Here is a 25,124-nt window from a genome sequence, read left to right as displayed (position 1 = left end):
TCTTGGATGATGTCATTTAAAGGAACCGTCATTCGTCTGGTAGTCGTCAGTCTGGATGGATGCTTTGCGTCGGCTGGCTTCAAGAAGGACCCGCTCCGCTCCAGATGGATGAAGATAGAAGATGCCGCCTGGATGAAGACTTCTGGCCATCTGGAGGTCCTCTTCTGCCCGGATTGGATGAAGACTTCTGCCCCTCTGGAGGACCACTTGTGCCCGGTTGGGTGAAGACGTCTCAAGGTAGGGTGATCTTCAAGGGGTTAGTGTTAGGTTTTATTAAGGGGGGATTGGGTGGGTTTTAGAGTAGGGTTGGGTGTGTGGGTGGTGGGTTTTAATGTTGGGGGGGGATTGTATTTTTTTTTACAGGTAAAAGAGCTGATTACTTTGGGGCAATGGGTTTTTTTCAGCCAACTCAGCCCCATTGTTTCCTATGGGGAAATCGTGCACGAGCACGTTTTGCCAGCTTACCGCTACCATAAGCAACGCTGGTATCGAGGTGAGATGTGGAGCTAAATTTTGCTCAATGCTCACTTTTCAGAGGCTAACGCCGGCTTGCAGAAAACTCATAATACCAGCGTTGTTTAAAGGGAGCGGTAAGATTCAGCCGAATCTGCCCCATTGTTTCCTACGGGGAAATTGTGCACGAGCACGTTTAGCCAGATTTCCGATACTGTAAGCAGCACTGGTATTGAGGTGAGGTGTGGGGCTAAATTTTGCTCTCCGCTCACTTTTTAGAGGCTAACTCCGGGTTTGTAAAAACCTGTAATACCAGCGTTGTTTGTAGATGAGCGGTGAGCTGGAATTTAGCGTAATCTAGCCGTATGTTTTGAAAGTTTCTGTGTTACTTTAGTAACTTAGGATCATACTTTGTATATTTACAAAAGTAGAATAGCAGCACCACCAATTAGTAGTATAAAGACAGTCTTTTTACTATGATGGCTTAAATAAATGAATATTTTATACTACTAATTGGTGGTGCTGCTATTTTGGAATTATTGTATATTTGGACCATGGTGCTGGTCTTGAATAGCCTGCACACCTGCACATCTGCAACCCTTAAATAGGAGTTATCTTGGTGCTGGGACATACTGGACTTAACTTTGTATATTTACAAATTACATTGCACTTTTTATTTTCTCCAATATAAACTGACAATTTCAGAAAGTGGGAGGGACAGGGCAGTTCCCAAGGTCTGTCTGAAGCTCTCTCACAAGTTTTGTGAAATCTTAAATCTTGTAAGCATTTTAAACAAGCCGGTCTCACTGATTTGTCTCACCAGCGGTATGCAGGTGACGTTTGCTCACAATACACGTATTTAACTACCAGAAAAATAATATAGACAAAAGCAAGTTACATTCGGTTTAGTTTGTAATTCATGCAGACTGAGCCTTTGGGGCCTATCTAGCAAGCTCAGAGCCTGCAGGGTCGCCAGAAACACCAGTTATGAAGCTGCTCCATAACCTGGCCGCCTGATCTGAGCAGGCGGACAGACATCGCTGCAATTCAACCCGATCAAGTACGATCGGGTTGATTGACACCCCCTGCTGGCGGCCGATTGACCGCGAGTCTGCAGGTGCAATGCTGAATACGGAGAGCGTATTGCTCTCCGTATTCAGCGAGGTCGGATCAGGTCCGCCAGACCTTGTTAAATAGGTGCCTTTATATCAGCCCCACGGGTTCTCCAGTTGCATTCCCTCTCCTATGTAAAAAGTTTGTATCCCAGAGTCAGCACTATATTCTCTCTCCAAATTAGAAAATGTTTGATTATCTGGCCCATAGAATGCAACGTTCAATGTAATTTGTAAAAGAGGCTCTCTGGGAAACTGAAGCTGACTGTTTTTCAGTTTTAATTTAAATAAAAGACATGCAAAGTGCAATCTAATCTTTAAAAGAATCACACAAATAAACAAAGTATGATCCTTATATGTCAAAATTACACAAAAACTGTGAAGGCAAAATCACTAAATACACTGCTGTATACAAAATAATATACAAAATAGAAATTGCAAAGTTTCAATATAATAAAATTTAATCTGAAGTGTAAATTTATATAAAATAGAAAGCACAAAGTGTAATTGCAGCAGATCTGTAATGCCCTGCAGTGCTTTATTACACTGGGATTGTTTCTCCTTCACTTACAGAAATGCAGGGAACGCCCCTTGAAGAAGCAACGCAAAATCTGCCTTTTTCATTAAGGATCTCTCAGTGCTGGAGAATCATTTTAGAATATCTCACCTGAACAGAGAGGTTTTGAATGTCTAGGCCATGGTTTATGTAGAACTTATATTGTTAAAATTATGTTCAATTCAAGTTTGTTTATATAATAGTGTATACATTTGTTTGATTGGTATTAAAAAGGCATTAGCTGGCTCCTCAAGAAGATAATATTGCATTATGGGCCTCATTTGGAAAGGCTGGTGGAGAGCGCATATAGTTGACAAACAGGACAAGCTTTTTCTGTGCCTAAATTGCATTTTATGTAAAGGGAGTTAGGGACATAATACTCATTTGCTATTTCTACATATTATATTCTAGAGTATTTTTTAATGGATATTTTTGTGCTGAATAAAGCAACTGTTAACTGCATGTGTTGTCCTGCCAGCAATAGATACTTGGATATTGTGCATTCTGTCATTTTATTGCACCTTTACTCATGATTAGAAAATATTTTAACCCGTTTAGTAATTTCATATACATGTTAGACAGTTTGACTATAATGTCCCTCTATAATGTGCAATGATTACAAATTGTCACCTACCTTCTGCAATGGTGTCTCTGACAGCTCTGATATAATCTTCAGGATCATCTTCAGAGGACAGATGCTTCCATTGTGACCAGTCCTCAAAGTATTGTGTTAAGTCCTCGCAGTCTGTCACTCCACAGAACAAGGAGACCACTTTGTTTGGGGGCTTCAGGAAGCTATAAACACTTTCCAGGACATCATTATTATTCAAACTGTCCAGTAAGTATCCAGATAAGAGGATAAAAATACATTTGCAGTTTTGGAAAGCGTTGACAGCTTCAGCTAGAATTGGGTCATCACAGTCTAACTCATAGTTGTTCACTGCCAGCTCCTGGAAATCCAGACACATTTTAAACACTTCATGGAGATACTGGCACCACTCTCTGGCATCGGGGCCATGTAGTATAATCACGTCATAAACACCTGCAACAGCAGCAGAAACATAATGTTACATGTCACAGTGTCAGTCAAATGAATGCACCTCTCCACAAAGCCCTTAATGCCCAGTAATACCCACCCTGAGCTAGGGGTTCAGTACTAAATACCCATTCCAGTTTAACCTATTATCACTAGGATAGGAGAACCAAATACCTGAGATAGGACATCAGCACTAATTACCATCCCTAAGTTATGACAGTGGCATTGCCTGGTCACCTGAGCCACCTCAGTTTAGGAGTTATGCCAGTTTTAACATTGGTATTATTGCTATTATAATATTTTATTTACTCTGGCCCCAAAATAATAGAATAAAGCTACTTAGGTACCAGTTAGGTGACAACTTTACCCTCTGCAAGGGGTCAGATTTGCCATATAATATAAGCTTATTGCACTTTGATGTCCCTGTGCAAAAGCTTTACATTCAGTTTGATGAGTTTTCTGAGCCATTAAATTAATCCACTCAATTATTAACAATTTCATATTATTTTGTGTAATTTTATAACTAACATGTTTGTTTTATTTACATGTTCACCAATAAATCACTAGCGTTTGTTATATTGACACGTTCCCCAATAAATCCCTAGGTTTTGTTTTATCCACATGTTCCCCAATAAATCCCTAGGGTTTGATTTATCCACATGTTCACCAATAAATCACTAGGGTCTGTTTTATTGACACGTTCCCCAATAAATCACTAGGGTTTGTTCTATCTACGTCTTCCCCAATAAATCACTAGGGTTTGTTTTATCCACATGTTCACTAATATATCACTAGGGTTTGTTTTATCCACATGATCACCAATAAATCACTATGGTTTGTTCTATACACACATTCCCCAATAAATCACTAGGTTTTGTTTTATCCACATGTTCCCCAATAAATCCCTAGGGTTTGATTTATCCACATGTTCACCAATAAATCACTAGGGTCTGTTTTATTGACACGTTCCCCAATAAATCACTAGGGTTTGTTCTATCTACGTCTTCCCCAATAAATCACTAGGGTTTGTTTTATCCACATGTTCACTAATATATCACTAGGGTTTGTTTTATCCACATGATCACCAATAAATCACTAGTGTTTGTTTTATCCACATGTTCAGTTATAAATCACTAGGGTTTGTTTTATCCACATGTTCACTAATAAATCACTAGGGTTTGTTTTATCCACATGTTCACTAATAAATCACTAGGGTTTGTTCTCTCTACGTTTTCCCCAATAAATCACTAGGGTTTGTTCTATCCACATGTTCACTAATAAATCACTAGGGTTTGTTCTATCCACACGTTCTTCAATAAATCACTAGGGTTTGATTTTTCCACATGTTCACCAATAAATCACTAGGTTTTATTTTACCCACACGTTCCCTAATAAATCACTAGGGTTTGATTTATCCACATCACTAGGGTATGTTCTATCCACGCGTTCACCAATAAATTACTAGGGTTTGTTCTATCCATGTGTTCACTAATAAATCACTAGGGTTTGTTCTATACACACGTTCCCCAATAAATCACTAGGGTTTGATTTATCCACATGTTCACCAATAAATCACTAGGGTTTGTTTTATCCACATGTTCACCAATAAATCACTAGGGTTTGTTTTATTTAAACGTTCCCCAATAAATCACTAGGGTTTGTTTTATCCACATGTTCACCAATAAATCACTAGGGTTTGTTTTATTGACACGTTCCCCAATAAATCACTAGGATTTGTTCTATCGACATGTTCCTCAATAAATCACTAGGGTTTGTTTTATCCACATGTTCACCAATATATCACTAGGGTTTGTTTTATTGACACGTTCCCCAATAAATCACTAGGGTTTGTTCTATCCACATGTTCCCCAATAAATCAGTAGGGTTTGTTCTATCCATGTGTTCCCCAATAAATCACTAGGGTTTGTTCTATCCACATGTTCCCCAATAAATCACTAGGATTTGTTCTATCCACATGTCCCCAATAAATCACTAGGGTTTTTTCTATCCACACGTTCACTAATAAATCACTAGTGTTTGTTCTATCCACTCGTTCACCAATAAATCACTAGGGTTTGTTTTATCCACACGTTCACCAATAAATCACTAGGGTTTGTTTTATCCACACGTTCACCAATAAATCACTAGGGTTTGTTTTATTCACACTTTCCCCAATAAATCACTAGGTTTTGTTGTTTTATCCACATGTTCACAATAAATCACTATGGTTTGTTTTAGCTACATGGTCACCAATAAATCACTAGTCTTTGTTTTATTCACACGTTCCCCAATAAATCACTAGGATTTGTTTTATCCACATGTTCACTAATAAATCACTAGGGTTTGTTCTATCTACGTGTTCCCCAATATATCCCTAGGCGTTGTTTTATCCACATGTTCACCAATAAATCACTAGGGTTTGTTTTATCCACATGTTCACCAATAAATCCCTAGGGTTTGTTTTATTGACACATTCCCCAATAAATCACTAGGATTTGTTCTATCCACATGTTCCCCAATAAATCACTAGGGTTTATTTTATCCACATGTTCACCAATATATCACTAGGGTTTGTTTTTTTGACACGTTCCCCAATAAATCACTAGGGTTTGTTCTATCCACATGTTCCCCAATAAATCACTAGGGTTTGTTCTATCCATGTGTTCCCCAATAAATCACTAGGGTTTGTTCTATCCACATGTTCCCCAATAAATCACTAGGGTTTGTTCTATCCACATGTCCCCCAATAAATCACTAGGATTTGTTCTATCCACACATTCACTAATAAATCACTAGTGTTTGTTCTATCCACTCGTCCACCAATAAATCACTAGGGTTTGTTTTATCCACACGTTCACCAATAAATCACTAGGGTTTGTTTTATCCACACGTTCACCAATAAATCACTAGGGTTTGTTTTATTCACACTTTCCCCAATAAATCAATAGGTTTTGTTGTTTTATCCACATGTTCACAATAAATCACTATGGCCTAGATTTGGAGTTTGGCGTTAGCCATGAAAACCAGCGTTAGAGGCTCCTAACGCTGGTTTTAGGCTACCTCCGGTATTTGGAGTCACTCAAAATAGGGTCTAACGCTCACTTTTCAGCCGCGACTTTTCCATACCGCAGATCCCCTTATTTCAATTGCGTATCCTATCTTTTCAATGGGATCTTTCTAACTCCGTTATTTAGAGTCGTGTCTGAAGTGAGCGTTAGACATCTAACGACAAAACTGCAGCCGCAGGAAAAAAGTCAGTAGTTAAGAGCTTTCTGGGCTAACACCGGTTTATAAAGCTCTTAACTACTGTACTCTAAAGTACACTAACACCCATAAACTACCTATGTACCCCTAAACCCAGGTCCCCCCACATCGCCGACACTCTATTAAATTTTTTTAACCCCTAATCTGCCGACCGCCACCTACGTTATACTTATGTACCCCTAATTTGCTGCCCCTAACACCGCCGACCCCTATATTATATTTATTAACCCCTAATCTGCCCCCCACAACGTCGCCGCCAGCTACCTACACTTATTAACCCCTAATCTGCCGAGCGGATCGCACCGCTACTATAATAAAGTTATTAACCCCTAATCCACCTCACTAACCTTATAATAAATAGTATTAACCCCTAATCTGCCCTCCCTAACATCGTCGACACCTAACTTCAATTATTAACCCCTAATCTGACGACCGGAGCTCACCGCTATTCTAATAAATGTATTAACCCCTAAAGCTAAGTCTAACCCTAACACTAACACCCCCCTAACTTAAATATAATTTACATCTAACAAAATTAATTATCTCTTATTAAATAAATTATTCCTATTTAAAGCTAAATACTTACCTGTAAAATAAATCCTAATATAGCTACAATATAAATTATAATTATATTATAGCTATTTTAGGATTAATATTTATTTTACAGGCAACTTTGTAATTATTTTAACCATGTACAATAGCTATTAAATAGTTAAGAACTATTTAATAGTTACCTAGTTAAAATAATTACAAAATTACCTGTAAAATAAATCCTAACCTAAGTTACAATTAAACCTAACACTATACTATCATTAAATTAATTAAATAAAATACCTACAATTACCTACAATTAAACCTAACACTACACTATCAATAAATAAATTAAATACAATTCCTACAAATAACTACAATGAAATAAACTAACTAAAGTACAAAAAATAAAAAAGAACTAAGTTACAAAAAATAAAAAAATATTTACAAACATAAGAAAAATATTACAACAATTTTAAACTAATTACACCTACTCTAAGCCCCCTAATAAAATAACAAAGACCCTCAAAATAAAAAAATGCCCTACCCTATTCTAAATTACTAAAGTTCAAAGCTCTTTTACCTTACCAGCCCTGAACAGGGCCCTTTGCGGGGCATGCCCCAAGAAGTTCAGCTCTTTTGCCTGTAAAAAAAACATACAATACCCCCCCAACATTACAACCCACCACCCACATACCCCTAATCTAACCCAAACCCCCCTTAAATAAACCTAACACTAAGCCCCTGAAGATCATCCTACCTTGTCTTCACCTCACCAGGTATCACCGATCCGTCCTGGCTCCAAAATCTTCATCCAACCCAAGCGGGGGCTGGCGATCCATCATCCAGTGGCTGAAGAGGTCCAGAAGAGGCTCCAAAGTCTTCATCCTATCCGGGAAGAAGAGTAGATCCGGACCGGCAACCATCATCTTCCAAGCGGCATCTTCTATCTTCATCCGATGAGGACCGGCTCCATCCTGAAGACCTCCGACGCGGACCCATCTTCATCCGGCGACGTCCAACTGAAGAATGAAGGTTCCTTTAAGGGACGTCATCCAAGATGGTGTCCCTCGAATTCCGATTGGCTGATAGGATTCTATCAGCCAATCGGAATTAAGGTAGGAATATTCTGATTGGCTGATGGAGTCAGCCAATCAGAATCAAGTTCAATCCGATTGGCTGATCCAATCAGCCAATCAGATTGAGCTCGCATTCTATTGGCTGTTCCGATCAGTAGGTGTAATTAGTTTAAAATTGTTGTAATATTTTTCTTATGTTTGTAAATATTTTTTTATTTTTTGTAACTTAGTTCTTTTTTATTTTTTGTACTTTAGTTAGTTTATTTAAATGTATTTATTTGTAGGTATTGTATTTAATTAATTTATTGATAGTGTAGTGCTAGGTTTAATTGTAGGTAATTGTAGGTATTTTATTTAATTAATTTAATGATAGTATAGTGTTAGGTTTAATTGTAACTTAGGTTAGGATTTATTTTACAGGTAATTTTGTAATTATTTTAACTAGGTAACTATTAAATAGTTCTTAACTATTTAATAGCTATTGTACATGGTTAAAATAATTACAAAGTTGCCTGTAAAATAAATATTAATCCTAAAATAGCTATAATATAATTATAATTTATATTGTAGCTATATTAGGATTTATTTTACAGGTAAGTATTTAGCTTTAAATAGGAATAATTTATTTAATAAGAGATAATTAATTTCGTTAGATGTAAATTATATTTAAGTTAGGGGGGTGTTAGTGTTAGGGTTAGACTTAGCTTTAGGGGTTAATACATTTATTAGAATAGCGGTGAGCTCCGGTCGTCAGATTAGGGGTTAATAATTGAAGTTAGGTGTCGACGATGTTAGGGAGGGCAGATTAGGGGTTAATACTATTTATTATAGGGTTAGTGAGGCGGATTAGGGGTTAATAACTTTATTATAGTAGCGGTGCGGTCCGCTCGGCAGATTAGGGGTTAATAAGTGTAGGCAGGTGGAGGCGACATTGAGGGGGGCAGATTAGGGGTTAATAAATATAATATAGGGGTCGGCGGTGTTAGGGGCAGCAGATTAGGGGTACATAAGGATAATGTAAGTAGCGGCGGTTTACGGAGCGGCAGATTAGGGGTTAATAATAATATGCAGGTGTCAGCGATAGCGGGGGCGGTAGATTAGGGGTTAATAAGTGTAAGGTTAGGGGTGTTTAGACTCGGGGTACATGTTAAAGTGTTAGGTGCAGACGTAGGAGGTGTTTCCGCATAGCAAACAATGGGGCTGCGTTAAGAGCTGAACGCGGCTTTTTTGCAGGTGTTAGGTTTTTTTTCAGCTCAAACAGCCCCATTGTTTCCTATGGGGGAATCGTGCACGAGCACGTTTTTGAGGCTGGCCGCTTGCGTAAGCAACTCTGGTATCGAGAGTTGAAGCTGCGTTAAAAATGCTCTACGCTCCTTTTTTGGAGCCTAACGCAGCCTTTATGTGGACTCTCAATACCAGAGTTATTTTTATGGTGCGGCCAGAAAAAAGCCGGCGTTAGATTTTCGGGTCGTTACCGACAAAACTCCAAATCTAGCCGTATGGTTTGTTTTATCCACACATTCACCAATAAATCACTAGGGTTTGTTTTATTCACACGTTCCCCAATAAATCACTAGGTTTTGTTGTTTTATCCACATGTTCACAATAAATCACTATGGTTTGTTTTATCTACATGGTCACCAATAAATCACTAGGGTTTGTTCTATCAACATATTCACCTATAAATCACTAGGCTTTGTTTTATTCACATGTTCCCCAATAAATCACTAGGATTTGTTTTATCGACATGTTCACTAATAAATCACTAGGGTTTGTACTATCTACGTGTTCCCCAATAAATCCCTAGGCGTTGTTTTATCCACATGTTCACCAATAAATCTCTAGGGTTTGTTTTATCCACATGTTCACTAATAAATCACTAGGGTTTGTTCTATCTACGTTGTGACGGATACCCCGGCTACCCCAACTGGGTAGCTCCACCTAATGGGTCCTTCTTCTTCCCTGGTGACTCCAGCTATGTAGCCCAAGAAAATGATTCTAGCAGGAGCCCACCTAAATGACTAGACAGACTAGCATTCAGGTGAAGTAAGAACTGCTTTATTTCACAGAAAACACAGCTTTTATACATTTCCAACAGAAAAGGGGGGTAGTTATAACAAATATTATACAATGAGACAAACATCAGACAATGGTTAGTTAAACAAGATTCTAATAACAAAAGGACAATGGATGACTCATACAATAACAGAAAGGCACATAACAGCAGGAGGTCTCAGCATTCGATTGTTTGTGCTGTGTGTAACCTCCTGCTCTGTGTCTCACACCTAGACTGAATGTACAGACACATAACAGCAGGAGGTTGCAATAATCTCGAACATTCTGAGTCTGGGGTGGGGTTGGGACAGGCAATACTGAATTGGGCTGTCACCTTATACTCCAACCAAAAAAGGGGGGTAAGAGTTCAACACCTGCAGCCTGGTATCCGTGACAGTGAGGTTGCAGGGGGGTGGGAGTTTAACCCTTGCAGCCCAATATCCATGACATACGTGTTCACCAATAAATCACTAGGGTTTGTTCTATACACATGTTCACCAATAAATCACTAGGGTTTGTTCTATCTACGTGTTCCCCAATAAATCACTAGGGTTTGTTCTATCTACATATTCCCCAATAAATCACTAGGGTTTGTTCTATCCACATGTTCACCAATAAATCACTAGGGTTTGTTTTATACACATGTTCACTAACAAATCACTAGGGTTTGTTTTATCCACACGTTCCCCAATAAAAAACTAGGGTTTGTTCTATCCACATGTCCCCCAAGAAATCACTAGGGTTTGTTTTATACACATGTTCCCCAATAAATCACTAGGGTTTGTTCTATCCACATGTTCACCAATAAATCACTAGGGTTTGTTTCATCCACATGTTCCCCAATAAATCACTAGGGTTTGTTCTATCCACATGTTCACCAATAAATCACAAGGGTTTGTTCTATCCACATGTTCACCAATAAATCACTAGGTTTTGTTTTATCCACATATTCACCAATAAATCACTAGGTTTTGTTGTTTTATCTACATGTTCACCAATAAATAACTAGGGTTTGTTTTATCCACACATTCCCCAATAAATCACTAGGGTTTGTTTTATCCACATGTTCCCTAATAAATCACTAGGGTTTGTTTTATCCACACATTTCCCAATAAATCAATAGGCTTTGTTTTATCTACATGTTCACTAATAAATCAATAGGTTTTGTTTTATCCACATGTTCCCCAATAAATCACTAGGGTGTGTTTTATCCACATGTTCACCAATAAATCACTAGGGTTTGTTTTATCCACATGTTCACTAATAAATCACTAGGGTTTGTTTCATCCACATGTTCCCCAATAAATCACTAGGGTTTGTTTTATCCACGTGTTCACTAATAAATCACTAGGGTTCGTTTTATCCACATGTTCACTAATAAATTACTAGGGTTAGTTTTATCCACATGTTCACTAATAAATTACTAGGGTTTGTTTCATCCACATGTTCCCCAATAAATCACTAGGGTTTGTTTTATCCACATGTTCCCCAATAAATCACTGGGGTTTGTTTTATCCACATGTTCAGTAATAAATCACTAGGCTTTGTTTTATCCACACGTTCCCAAATAAATCACTAGGGTTTGTTTTATCCACATATTCACCAATAAATCACTAGGGTTTGTTTTATCCACATGTTCACTAATAAATCACTAGGGTTTGTTCTATCCACTCGTTCACCAATAAATCACTAGGGTTTGTTTTATCCACATGTTCACCAATAAATCACTTGGGTTTGTTTTATCCACACGTTCACCAATAAATCACTAGGGTTTGTTATATTCACACATTCCCCAATAAATCACTAGGTTTTGTTGTTATATCCACATGTTCACCAATAAATCACTATGGTTTGTTTTATCCACACATTCACCAATAAATCACTAGGGTTTGTTTTATTCACACGCTCCCAATAAATCACTAGGTTTTGTTGTTTTATCCACATGTTCACAATAAATCACTATGGTTTGATTTATCCACATGTTCACCAATAAATCACTAGGCTTTGTTTTATTCAAACGTTCACCAATAAATCACTAGGGTTTGTTTTATCCACATGTTCGCTAATAAATCACTAGGGTTTTTTCTATCTACGTGTTCCCTAATAAATCACTAGGCGTTGTTTTATCCACATGTTCACCAATAAATCACTAGGGTTTGTTTTATCCACATGTTCACTAATAAATCACTAGGGTTTGTTCTATCTACGTGTTCACCAATAAATCACTAGGGTATGTTCTATCCACATGTTCACCAATAAATCACTAGAGTTTGTTTTATCCACGTTTACTAATAAATCACTAGGGTTTTTTCAATCCACATGTTCTCCAATAAATCACTAGGGTTTGTTCTATCTACGTGTTCCCCAATATATCACTAGGGTTTGTTCTATCCACATGTTCCCCAATAAATCACTAGGGTTTGTTTTATACACATGTTCACTAATAAATCACTAGGGTTTGTTTTATCCACACGTTCACCAATAAAAAACTAGCAGGTAGATTACGAGTTTTTGTCGGTAAGGCTGTGCGGTGCTAACAAGACTTTTTTTCTCACCGCTCACTTAAGACAACGCTGGTATTATGAGTTTTCTGCAAGCTGGCGTTAGCCTCAGAAAAGTGAGCGTTGAGCAAAATTTTGCTCCACATCTCACTGTAATACCAGCGCTGCTTACGGTAGCGGTGAGCTGGCTAAACGTGCTCGTGCATAATTTCCCCATAGGAAACAATGGGGCTGAGCTGGCTGAAAAAAAAAAACTAACACCTGCAAAAAAGCAGCGTTCAGCTCCTAACGCAGCCCCATTGTTTCCTATGGGAAAATACATTTTACGTCTACACCTAACACCCTAACATGAACCCCGAGTCTAAACACCCCTAATCTTACACTTATTAACCCCTAATCTGCCACCCCCGACATCGCAGACACCTACATTATATTTATTAACCCCCTAATCTGCCGCTCCGGACACCGCCACCACCTACATTATACTAATGAACCCCTAATCTGCTGCCCCCAACATCGCCGACGCCTATATTATATTTATTAACCCCTAATCTGCCCCCCCATGTTGCGGCAACTATATTAAATTTATTAACCCTTAATCTGCAGCCGCCAACGTCGCCGCCACTATAATAAATTTATTAACCCCTAAACCTAAGTCTAACCCTAACACCCCTCTAACTTAAATAAAATTTAAATACATCTAAATAAAATTGCTATTATTAAATAAATTATTCCTATTTAAAACTAAATACTTACCTATAAAATAAACCCTAAGATAGCTACAATATAACTAATAGTTACATTGTAGCCATCTTAGGGTTTATTTTTATTTTACAGGCAACTTTGTATTTATTTTAACTAGGTAGAATAGTTATTAAATAGTTATTAACTATTTTATAACTACCTAGCTAAAATAAGTACAAATTTACCTGTAAAATAAATCCTAACCTAAGTTACAATTACACCTAACACTACACTATAATTAAATTAATTACCTAAACTAACTACAATTAATTGCAATTAAATTAAATAAACTAAATTACGGGAAAAAAAGCAATAAATTACAGAAAATAAAAAAGAAATAACAAATTTTTAAACTAATTACACCTAATCTAATCCCCCTAATAAAATAAAAAAAAACCCCAAAATAAAAAAATTCCCTACCCTATACTAAATTACAAATAGCCCTTAAAAGGGCCTTTTGCGGGGCATTGCCCCAAAGTAATCAGCTCTTTTACCTGTAAAAAAAAATACAATACCCCCATCAACATTAAAACCCACCACCCACACACCCAACCCTACTCTAAAACCTACCCAATCCCCCCTTAATAAAACCTAACACTAATCCCCTGAAGATCACCCTACCTTGAGACATCTTCACCCAGCTGGGCACAAGTGGACCTCCATAGGGGCAGAAGTCTTCATCCGATCCGGCCAGAAGAGGACATCCAGACCGGCAGAAGTCTTCATCCAGGCGGCATCTTCTATCTTCTTCCATCCGGAGCGGAGTGGGTCCATCTTGAAGACATCCGACGCGGAGCATCCTCTTCCATCCGACGGCGACTGAAGAATGAAGGTTCCTTTAAGTGACGTCATCCAAGATGGCGTCCTTTCAATTCTGATTGGCTGATAGAACCCTATCAGCCAATCGGAATTAATGTAGGAAAAATCCTATTTGCTGATGCAATCAGCCAATAGAATGCAAGCTCTATTCTATTGGCTGATTGCATCAGCAAATAGGATTTTTTCTACCTTAATTCCGATTGGCTGATAGGATTCTATCAGCCAATCGGAATTGAAGGGACGCCATCTTGGATGACGTCATTTAAAGGAACTTTCATTCTTCAGTCGCCGTCGGATGGAAGAGGACGCTCCGCATTGGATGTCTTCAAGATGGACCTGCTCCTCTCCGGATGGAAGAAGATAGAAGATGCCGCCTGGATGAAGACTTCTGCCGGTCTGGATGTCCACTTGTGCCCGGCTGGGTGAAGACGTCTCAAGGTAGGGTGATCTTCAGGGGGTTAGTGCTAGGTTTTATTAAGGGGGGATTGGGTGGGTTTTAGAGTAGGTTTGGGTGGGTTTTAATGTTGGGGGGTATTGTATTTTTTTTTATAGGTAAAAGAGCTGATTACTTTAGGGCAATGCCCCGCAAAAGGCCCTTTTAAGGGCTATTTGTAATTTAGTATAGGTTAGGGATTTTTTTTATTTTGGGGGGCTTTTTTATTTTGATTAGGTGTAATTAGTTTAAAAATTTGTAATTTCTTGTTAATTTTCTGTAATTTAGTGTTTTTTTCCGTTATTTAGTTTATTTAATTTTTAATTGTATTTAATTGTAGTTAGTTTAGGTAATGAATTTAATTATAGTGTAGTGTTAGGTGTAATTGTAACTTAGGTGAAGATTTATTTTACAGGTAAATTTGTACTTATTTTAGCTAGGTAGTTAGTAAATAGTTAATAACTATTTAATAACTATTCTACCTAGTTAAAATAAATACAAACTTGCCTGTAAAATAAAAATAAACCCTAAGATGGCTACAATGAAACTATTAGTTATATTGTAGCTATCTTAGGGTTTATTTTATAGGTAAGTATTTAGTTTTAAATAGGAATAATTTATTTAATAATAGCAATTTTATTTAGATTTATTTAAATTAGATTTAAGTTAGGGGGTGTTAGGGTTAGGGTTAGACTTAGGTTCAGGGGTTAATACATTTAATATAGTAGCGCTGATGTTTGGGGTTTAATAATTGTAGGTAGGTGTTGGCGATGTTAGGGACGGCAGATTAGGGGTTAATAAAATTTAACTAGTGTTTGCGAGGCAGGAGTGCGGCGGTTTAGGGGTTAATATATTTATTAAAGTGGCGGCGATGTCTGGTCGGCAGATTAGGGGTTGAAAATTTGATTTAAGTGTTTGCGATGTGGGGGGCATCGGTTTAGGGGTTAATAGTTAGTTTATGGGTGTTAGTGTACTTTTTAGCACTTTAGTTAAGAGTTTTATGCTACAGCGTTAGCCCATAAAACTCTTAACTACTGACTTTTAAATACGGTAGGAGTCTTGACAGGAGATGGTGTACCACTCACTTTTTCCAGCGATCGTAATACCGGCATTAGGAAAATCCCATTAAAAAGATAGGATACGCAATTGACGTAAGGGGATTTGCGATATGCTAAAATCACGGAAAAAAAGTGAGCGGCACACCGCCTGACTCGTAATACCAGCTTGTGTTAAAAAGCAGCGTTGGGACCTCTCAACGCTGCTTTTTAGGGCTAAAGCAAGACTCGTAATCTAGGTGTAGGGTTTGTTCTATCCACATGTTCCCCAATAAATCACTAGGGTTTGTTCTATCCACATGTTCACCAATAAATCACTAGGGTTGGTTTTATCCACATATTCACCAATAAATCACTAGGTTTTGTTTTATCCACATATTCACCAATAAATCACTAGCGCCTAGATTTAGAGTTCTGTGTTAGCCGTCCAAACCAGCATTAGGGGGTCCTAACGCTGGTTTTTACCGCCCGCTGGTATTTAGAGTCAGTCATGAAAGGGTCTAATGCTCACTTTCCAGCCGCGACTTTTCCATACCGCAGATCCCCCTACGCCAATTGCGTATCCTATCTTTTCAATGGGATCTTTCTAACGCTGGTATTTAGAGTCTTGGCTGAAGTGAGTGTTAGAAATCTAATGACAAAACTCCAGCCACAGAAAAAAGCCAGGAGTTAAGAGCTTTCTGGGCTAACGCCGGTTCATAAAGCTCTTAACTACTGTGCTGTAAAGTACACTAACACCCATAAACTACCTATGTACCCCAAAACCGAGGCCCTCCCACATCGCCGCCACTCTATTAATTTTTTTTAACCCCTAATCTGCCGACCGCACACCGCCGCAACCTACATTATCCCTATGTACCCCTAATCTGCTGCCCCTAACATCACTGACCCCTACATAATATTTATTAACCCCTAATCTGCCCCCCCCAACGTCGCCGCTACCTACCTACAATTATTAACCCCTAATATGCAGACCGGACCTCACCGCTACTATAATAAAGTTATTAACCCCTAATCCGCCTCACTCCCGCCTCAAAAACCCTATAATAAATAGTATTAACCCCTAATCTGCCCTCCCTAACATCGCCAACACCTAACTTCAAGTATTAACCCCTAATCTGCCAACTGGACCTCGCTGCTACTCTAATAAATGTATTAACCCCTAAAGCTAAGTCTAACACTAACACCCTCCTAAATTAAATATAATTTTATTCTAACAAAATAAAATAATTCTTATTAAATAAATTAATCCTATTTAAAGCTAAATACACGTGGCCCTCGTTTTACAACGGTTCAATTTACACCGTTTCAGAATAACAACCTTTTTTTCCAGTCATGTGACTGCTATTGAAAAGCATTGAGAAGCAGTGCATTTATTAAAATAGCCATTAGGTGGAGTTGTCCACTTGTGTTGCAGCAAAGCCAAGCAAGCTGAAATTAATCAGTTTAACCAGACCTGAGCTATCAAGCAGATTTCAAAGGAACAAGATCTTCCTGTCTATAAATCAGTGCAGATTGGAATGCATAGAAAGAACTGTTTGCAGAAAAATGCAAGTGAAGTCTGTGTTGTGTGATTATTTTATTAGGTTTATAATGGTGTTTAGCAAATGTTTTTTTTCATTTAACTTAGTTTAATTATATATTCTGTGTTGTGTGATTATTTTATTAGGTTTATAATGCTGTTTAGCATTTAAAGTCTTCATTTCAAAGCTTTAAAAATAATGTATTAGGTGTTACTTATGACCATTTTGAGAGGGGCCTGGAACCTAACTCCCTCACTTCCCATTGACTTACATTATAAACTGGGTTTCAATTTACAACGGTTTCAATTTACAACCATTCCTTCTGGAACCTAACCCCGGCGTAAACTGAGGGCTACCTGTACTTACCTGTAAAATAAACCCTAATATAGCTACAATATAAATAATAATTATATTGTAGCTATTTTAGGATTAATATTTATTTTACAGGCAACTTTGTATTTATTTTAACCAGGTACAATAGCTATTAAATAGTTAATAACTATTTAATAGCTACCTAGATAAAATAATTACAAAATTACCTGTAAAATAAATCCTAACCTAAGTTACAATTAAACCTAACACTACACTATCAATAAATAAATTAAATAAACGATCTACAATTATCTACAATAATATCAACTAAACTAAATTACAAAAAAACAAACACTAAATTACAAAAAAAACAAAACACTAAATTACAAAAAATAAAAAAAATTACAAGAATTTTAAACTAATTACACCTACTCTAAGCCCCCTAAAAAAATAACAAAGCCCCCCAAAATAAAAAATGCCCTACCCTATTCTAAAATAAAAATTTTAAAGCTCTTTTACCTTACCAGCCCTTAAAAGGGCCTTTTGCGGGGCATGCCCCAAATAATTCTGCTCTTTTGCCTGTAAAAAAAAACCATACAATACCCCCCAACATTACAACCCACCACCCACATACCCCTAATCTAACCCAAACCTCCCTTAAATAAACCTAACACTAAGCCCCTGAAGATCTTCCTACCTTGTCTTCACCACGCCGGGTATCACCGATCCGTCCAGAAGAGGGTCCGAAGTCTTCCTCCTATCCGGCAAGAAGAGCTCCTCCAGAGGGTCCAAAGTCTTCATCCTATCCGGGTAGAAGAGGAGATCCGGACCGGCAGACATCTTCATCCAAGCGGCATCTTCTATCTTCTTCCATCCGGCGCGGAGCGGGACCATCTTCAAGCAGCCGACGCGGAGCCATCCTTCTTCACCAACGGACTAACGACGAATGAAGGTTCCTTTAAGGGATGTCATCCAAGATGGCGTCCCTCGAATTCCAATTGGCTGATAGGATTCTATCAGCCAATCGGAATTAAGGTAGGAATAATCTGATTGGCTGATTGAATCAGCCAATCAGATTCAAGTTCAATCCGATTGGCTGATCCAATCAGCCAATCAGATTGAGCTTGCATTCTATTGGCTGTTCCGATCAGCCAATAGAATGCGAGCTCAATCTGATTGGCTGATCAGATTTTTCCTACCTTAATTCCGATTGGCTGATAGAATCCTATCAGCCAATCGGAATTCGAGGGACGCCATCTTGGATTACGTCCCTTAAAGGAACCTTCATTCATCGTTAGTCCGTCGGTGAAGAAGGATGGCTCCACGTCGGCTGCTTGAAGATGGTCCCACTCCGCGCCGGATGGAAGAAGATAGAAGATGCCGTTTGGATGAAGATGTCTGCCGGTCAGGATCTCCTCTTCTGCCCGGATAGGATGAAGACTTTGGACCCTCTGGAGGAGCTCTTCTTGCCGGATAGGGGGAAGACTTCGGACCCTCTTCTGGACGGATCGGTGATACCCGGCGTGGTGAAGACAAGGTAGGAAGATCTTCAGGGGCTTAGTGTTAGGTTTATTTAAGGGGGGTTTGGGTTAGATTAGGGGTATGTGGGTGGTGGGTTGTAATGTTGGGGGCGTATTGTATGTTTTTTTTTACAGGCAAAAGAGCAGAATTCTTTGGGGCATGCCCCGCAAAAGGCCCTTTTAAGGGCTGGTAAGGTAAAAGAGCTTTAAAATTTTTATTTTAGAATAGGGTAGGGCATTTTTTTATTTTGGGGGGCTTTGTTATTTTTTTAGGGGGCTTAGAGTAGGTGTAATTAGTTTAAAATTCTTGTAATCTTTTTTTATTTTTTGTAATTTAGTGTTGTTGTTTTTTGTAATTTAGTTTAGTTGATTTAATTGTAGATAATTGTAGATAGTTAATTTATTTATTGATAGTGTAGTGTTAGGTTTAATTGTAACTTAGGTTAGGATTTATTTTACAGGTAATTTTGTAATTATTTTAACTAGGTAACTATTAAATAGTTATTAACTATTTAATAGCTATTGTACCTGGTTAAAATAAATACAAAGTTGCCTGTAAAATAAATATTAATCCTAAAATAGCTACAATATAATTATTATTTATATTGTAGCTATATTAGGGTTTATTTTACAGGTAAGTATTTAGCTTTAAATAGGATTAATTTATTTAATAAGATTTATTTTATTTCGTTAGATTTAAATTATATTTAATTTAGGGGGTGTTAGTGTTAGGGTTAGACTTAGCTTTAGGGGTTAATACATTTATTAGAGTAGCGGCGAGGTCCGGTCGGCAGATTAGGGGTTAATACTTGAAGTTAGGTGTCGGCGATGTTAGGGAGGGCAGATTAGGGGTTAATACTATTTATTATAGGGTTTTTTGAGGCGGGAGTGAGGCGGATTAGGGGTTAATAACTTTATTATAGTAGCGGTGAGGTCCGGTCGGCAGATTAGGGGTTAATAATTGTAGGTAGGTGGCGGCGACGTTGGGGGCGGCAGATTAGGGGTTAATAAATATAATATAGGGGTCGGCGGGGGTTAGGGGCAGCAGATTAGGGGTATATAGGGATAACTTAGGTTGCGGCGGTGTACGGAGCGGCAGATTAGGGGTTAAAAATAATATGCAGGGGTCAGCGATAGCGGCGGCAGCAGATTAGGGGTTAATAAGTGTAAGGTTAGGGGTGTTTAGACTCGGGGTTCATGTTAGGGTGTTAGGTGCAGACTTAGGAAGTGTTTTCCCATAGGAAACAATGGGGCTGCGTTAGGAGCTGAACGCTGCTTTTTTGCAGGTGTTAGGTTTTTTTTCAGCCCAAACTGCCCCATTGTTTCCTATGGGGGAATCGTGCACGAGCACGTTTTTTTAAGCTGGCCGCGTCCGTAAGCACCGCTGGTATTTAGAGTTGCAGTGGCGGTAAATTATGCTCTACGCTCCCTTTTTGGAGCCTAACACAGCCCTTCTGTGAACTCTAAATACCAGTGGTATTTAAAAGGTGCGGGGGGAAAAATACACCCGTAGCTAACGCACCCCTTTGGCCGCAGAACTCTAAATCTAGGCGTAGGTTTTGTTGTTTTATCCACATGTTCACTAATAAATCACTAGGGTTTGTTTTATCCACATGTTCCCCAATAAATCAATAGGGTTTGTTTTATCCACACGTTTCCCAATAAATCAATAGGGTTTGTTTTATCCACATGTTCCCTAATAAATCACTAGGGTGTGTTTTTTTTTTTTTTAAGTATTTTATTTTATCCAACAATGAGTACAACATCGTTATTTATACAATACGACATGATAATACAGTCCACCAATATAAGGTGTTATCTCAAAAGGAAGTCAAAAAGCACAAATAATGTGTATTACATATCGTATGTCTACAGACTGAACTTAACCAGTCCGTCAAAATAACTCAATGTAGGGATTTTATAATTTTCACCCCCCTCCCTCCCTCCCCCCCGACCCCACCATGGTAATCAACACAAGAAGGGGAAAAAAAAAAAGGGGGGGGGGGAGGTAGAGAGGAGCGCAAGTGATCGGTTGCAGCTTACACAAAACTGCCTCCGATCACCATATACCTAATAATACTAGTTCCGAATTCCTAAATGGATATATCAAATATTCAATTTCTCTTTCAGGGAAGATCTTAATGAAGGGTGCCCATTTATGAAAAATTTTCTTTATGTCGCATTCATTATCTATATTAGCATTCCTTTGTTCTAAAATGCATTGTTTCTTTAGATGGTTTCTAATTTCTGGGATAGTTGGTGTCGCCCTCATTTTCCATTTCTTGCATATCAGATATCTGGTGGCTAGAATAGATAAATTAATTAATAATTCATTAGACTGTCGCTCCTCTCCTGGCCTCATGCAGAATATGATCTGAAACAAGGAGAAGTTTATCAGTTCAATTTTAAGTACCTTCTTAAGCCAATATTCTAATTTCCTCCAGACATTCCCGGGGCAAGACCAGAACATATGTATCAAGTCCGCAGCTATATATGAGCATCTGGGGCATTTACTAAATTCAAGATTTCGGACTCTGAGGCCCCTCTCCGGGGTAAAATATGCCCTATGAAGAAGTTTCAGGTGGGCATCTCGCCAATTAGAAGAAAGGGTTGTTTTTAGTACTTTATTCAAAGAAAGTTGGATAGTTTTAACTTCGATATTACTATATGAAATTATACTATTCCAACTTGCAACTAAGTTCTCTACTAACGGAGTTGCTTTGCTAAGGGACAGTAAATGATAACATGAAGAGATGGAGATGGTGGACTCTTTACTTATTGTGAACCAAGGCTCCATTTTACCTAGGGACCAGATCCAGCCAGCCTTGTATACTAGTTCTGTAATGTAGTGTCTTATCTGTAAATAAGCATAAAAATCTTTATTTGCCAAAATGTATTCCTCTTTCAATTGTGAAAAGGATTTGATGCATTTTCTATCTTGATCTATAAAGTAGATAACTTTGTCTAATCCATTATTATGCCACCTGTTAAAGATGGTTGAGTCTAGGCCTGGTTGAAAATTCGTATTTTTAATTAGTGGAAGGTATTTGGATGCTTTAGGGTTTATTGTTAGAAGTTTAGTTAGTCTAAGCCATGCTTTAATTGGGTTCAAAATAAATTTAAATTCTTTAATATTTAATGGGAGATCTTTAAGATCCATGTGTGGTAAAGCCTGTAGAGCGTAAGGTTCACATATGTTAGATTCTAGGTCGATATTTGTAACATAATTCTTTTTGATGAACCAGTCAACTATTATACGGCCTAAAAAACAAAGGTTATAGAATCTTAGGTTTGGAAGAGCGAAACCTCCCATCTCTCTAGGTGCTAGTAATTTAGAGAAGGCAATCTTAGCTCTTCTCCCCTGCCAAATAAATTGTCCAATTGACGAGTTTAATAACCGTAAATCTTTCTCATACAAAATTAATGGCACATTCTGCAAGATGTAGAGCAGTTTTGGGAGCAAAACCATCTTAAATAGAGCAGTACGGCCAGAAATTGACAAGGGTAAAGATTGCCATGTTTTAAGCCTTTCTTTAGTATATGTTAACATTGGGGTTATGTTTATTTTGTAGAGATCTTTTAGATTCAATGGGATTTTAATTCCCAGGTACTTCATATAGTCCGTTATCACTCTAAAAGGTATATCAGTTATACTGGTTTTATTTTTCCTAAGCCAAATTATCTCAGATTTTATAGGATTTACTTTGTAGCCTGAGAAAGTCCCAAATTGACAGGTAATATGCAAAAGCTTAGGAATGTTTTTTGCTGTGTTGGAGAGATATATGAGTAAATCATCTGCATATAGTCCAATTTTTATTTCATGATTTTGAATTTTTATACCTTCTATTGAAGATCTAATCTTGATTGCTAGTGGTTCTATGGCTAAATTGAATAGGAGCGGGAAGAGAGGACAGCCCTGACGAGTGCCCCTCTGCAAAGCAATTGGGGAAGAAATCTCACTGTTAATAATCAGATTTGTAAAAGAATGAGTGTACAGGTTTTCTACGAACTTGGGGAAATTCCCCTTGATCCCAAACTTAGTTAGGGAAAAGATTAGGTGTTTATGAGCTACTAAATCAAACGCTTTTTCCGTGTCAATTGATACAATGGCCATGTCAGGAGGGTCCACTCTCCCCGCCCCTTGTGGAGGTGTTTTTTGTATATATTCCATTGTGACTAATAATTCTCTAATTTTGGCTGAGGAATTACGATTGTTGATGAAGCCTGCTTGGTCCGGATGGATCACCGAAGTTAGGATAGATTGAAGTCTCTTCGCTAAAACAGATGCAATAATCTTGTAATCCGAGTTTAACAGTGCAATAGGTCTATAAGACCCCTTGCATGTGGGGTCCTTCCCTTCTTTCAAGATCAAGGTAGTAAATGAAGACGCAAAGGAAGGCGTAAACTGCTTATGTTCGATAAAGATGTCGTTATAAAGATTGCCTAAATATGGCGTTATCTCTGACATTAAGATTTTGTAAAACTCATTCGGTAATCCATCCGGACCCGCCGCTTTGTTTAAAGGGAGTTTGGTGACCACTGCTACAATTTCTTCTAAAGAGATCGATGCATTAAGGCGAGCAATCTCCTCAATTGAGGCCGTTGGAAAATTAATTTTACTGCAGAATTCCATTGCTCTATTTATATCACATTCTTTAGTAGCATAAAGTTGTTGAAAATATTGATAAAATACTCTGGATATATCTTCTGTCTTAGTTAGAAATTTCCCATTCTGTTGAAGCCTGTCAATATTAGGTTTTTTATTTTCATTCTTAATTAATCTATTTAACATTTTACCTGACTTATTGCCAAATTTATATAATTTGGCTTGTAACTTAAGATCGTTATTAGTTTCCTGCATTAGATAAAAGGTATCTCTTGTATCTTTAGCCCGTATATATCTAGCCCAATTTACAGGAGTTCCCTCCAATAAGTATGAATTATAGGAATTAATAAGAGAGCTACAGACTTCCTTCTCTCTTATTTTCCTTTTCTTATTCTGGATAGCAGAGTATGCAAAAATTTCTCCTCTGAGGACTGCCTTGGCAGTTTCCCAGAAGATATCAGAACGTTTAACATAGTTATTGTTAAACTGGAGATACTCCCTAAATTTATTCTTAAGACACTCTTTAAATTTAAAGTCATTATAAAGATAATAAGGAAAAAAAAAACGCTGATTCTTTGGCCTATCATATATGAAATTAAATTCTAGTGTGATGGGCCCATGGTCTGACAGAAAAATAGGCATTATCTCTGATTTAACCCTTGCAGGACTCAGATGATCTCCAATTAAAAACAGGTCAATCCTGGACAAGGTTTTGTGTGCTTTGGATAGACAAGTGAAATCTTGGATGTCAGGATTCTGATATCTCCAGATATCACGTAAGGAGAGCACCTGTTTAATTTTTTTGATTATTTTAAAGTCAAGATTATCTTTCTTTTGTTTCAGGCATTTAGTGTTTTTCCTAAGTCTGTCAATGGGACATTTGGGAGCCATATTGAAGTCCCCCCCCCATGATTAAATGCCCTTCCGATCTTAGAAGGAGTTTTGCCTGCACTTTGTCCCAGAATTCAGGATCACTCTTATTGGGGCCATAAATGTTGCAAATTGTATATTTTGTCTGATCTATTTTCACTTTAACCAGGATGTACCTCCCCCCGGGATCCGCCTCAGAGTCCAAAATCTCCACCTGAAGTTTTTTACCTATAAGTATTGCTACTCCTCTCTTCTTTCCTACGCTCGGGGCTATAAGAACTTCTCTTACCCATGATGTTTTTAATTTTAACGATTCTTCCTGATCTAGATGTGTTTCCTGTAATAGACCAATATCTGTCTTCGCTTTGCGGAGATGTGACAAAATTGCTTTACTTTTGATGGGAGATGAGATTCCCCCTACGTTCCATGATATAATTTTAAACTTTTGTGTCATTTTTCACTATTGCGTGGGGGGAGGAGAGAGAGAAAAAAAAAAATTAAAAAAATAAAAAAAATGAAAAAAAAATTTTGGGGAAAAAAAAAAAAAAAGGGGGTGGGACCGGGGGGGAGGGATGGAGGGGAGACCCAATTCCCCTTAAAATACTATCGTCATACACCTGTTTCCATACACGAAAAAGAACAAAAAAATCGTCCC

General features: G+C 37.9%; 1 protein-coding gene across 1 annotated transcript in view; it reads right to left on the bottom strand.

Annotated features, from left to right (window-relative positions):
- The window catches only part of PIK3AP1 (phosphoinositide-3-kinase adaptor protein 1), a 399,421-nt gene that overhangs the window by 317,338 nt on the left and 56,959 nt on the right, over positions 1 to 25,124 (bottom strand). The window contains exon 2 of the mRNA XM_053691876.1: positions 2,756 to 3,163. Coding sequence (XP_053547851.1) covers positions 2,756 to 3,163 — 408 coding nt within the window. The remainder of the gene's footprint in view (positions 1 to 2,755; positions 3,164 to 25,124) is intronic.

The sequence above is a fragment of the Bombina bombina genome, chromosome 9 (assembly GCF_027579735.1).
Source record: "Bombina bombina isolate aBomBom1 chromosome 9, aBomBom1.pri, whole genome shotgun sequence".
Lineage (NCBI taxonomy): Eukaryota > Metazoa > Chordata > Amphibia > Anura > Bombinatoridae > Bombina > Bombina bombina.
This window is presented reverse-complemented; position numbering and strand designations above follow the sequence as displayed.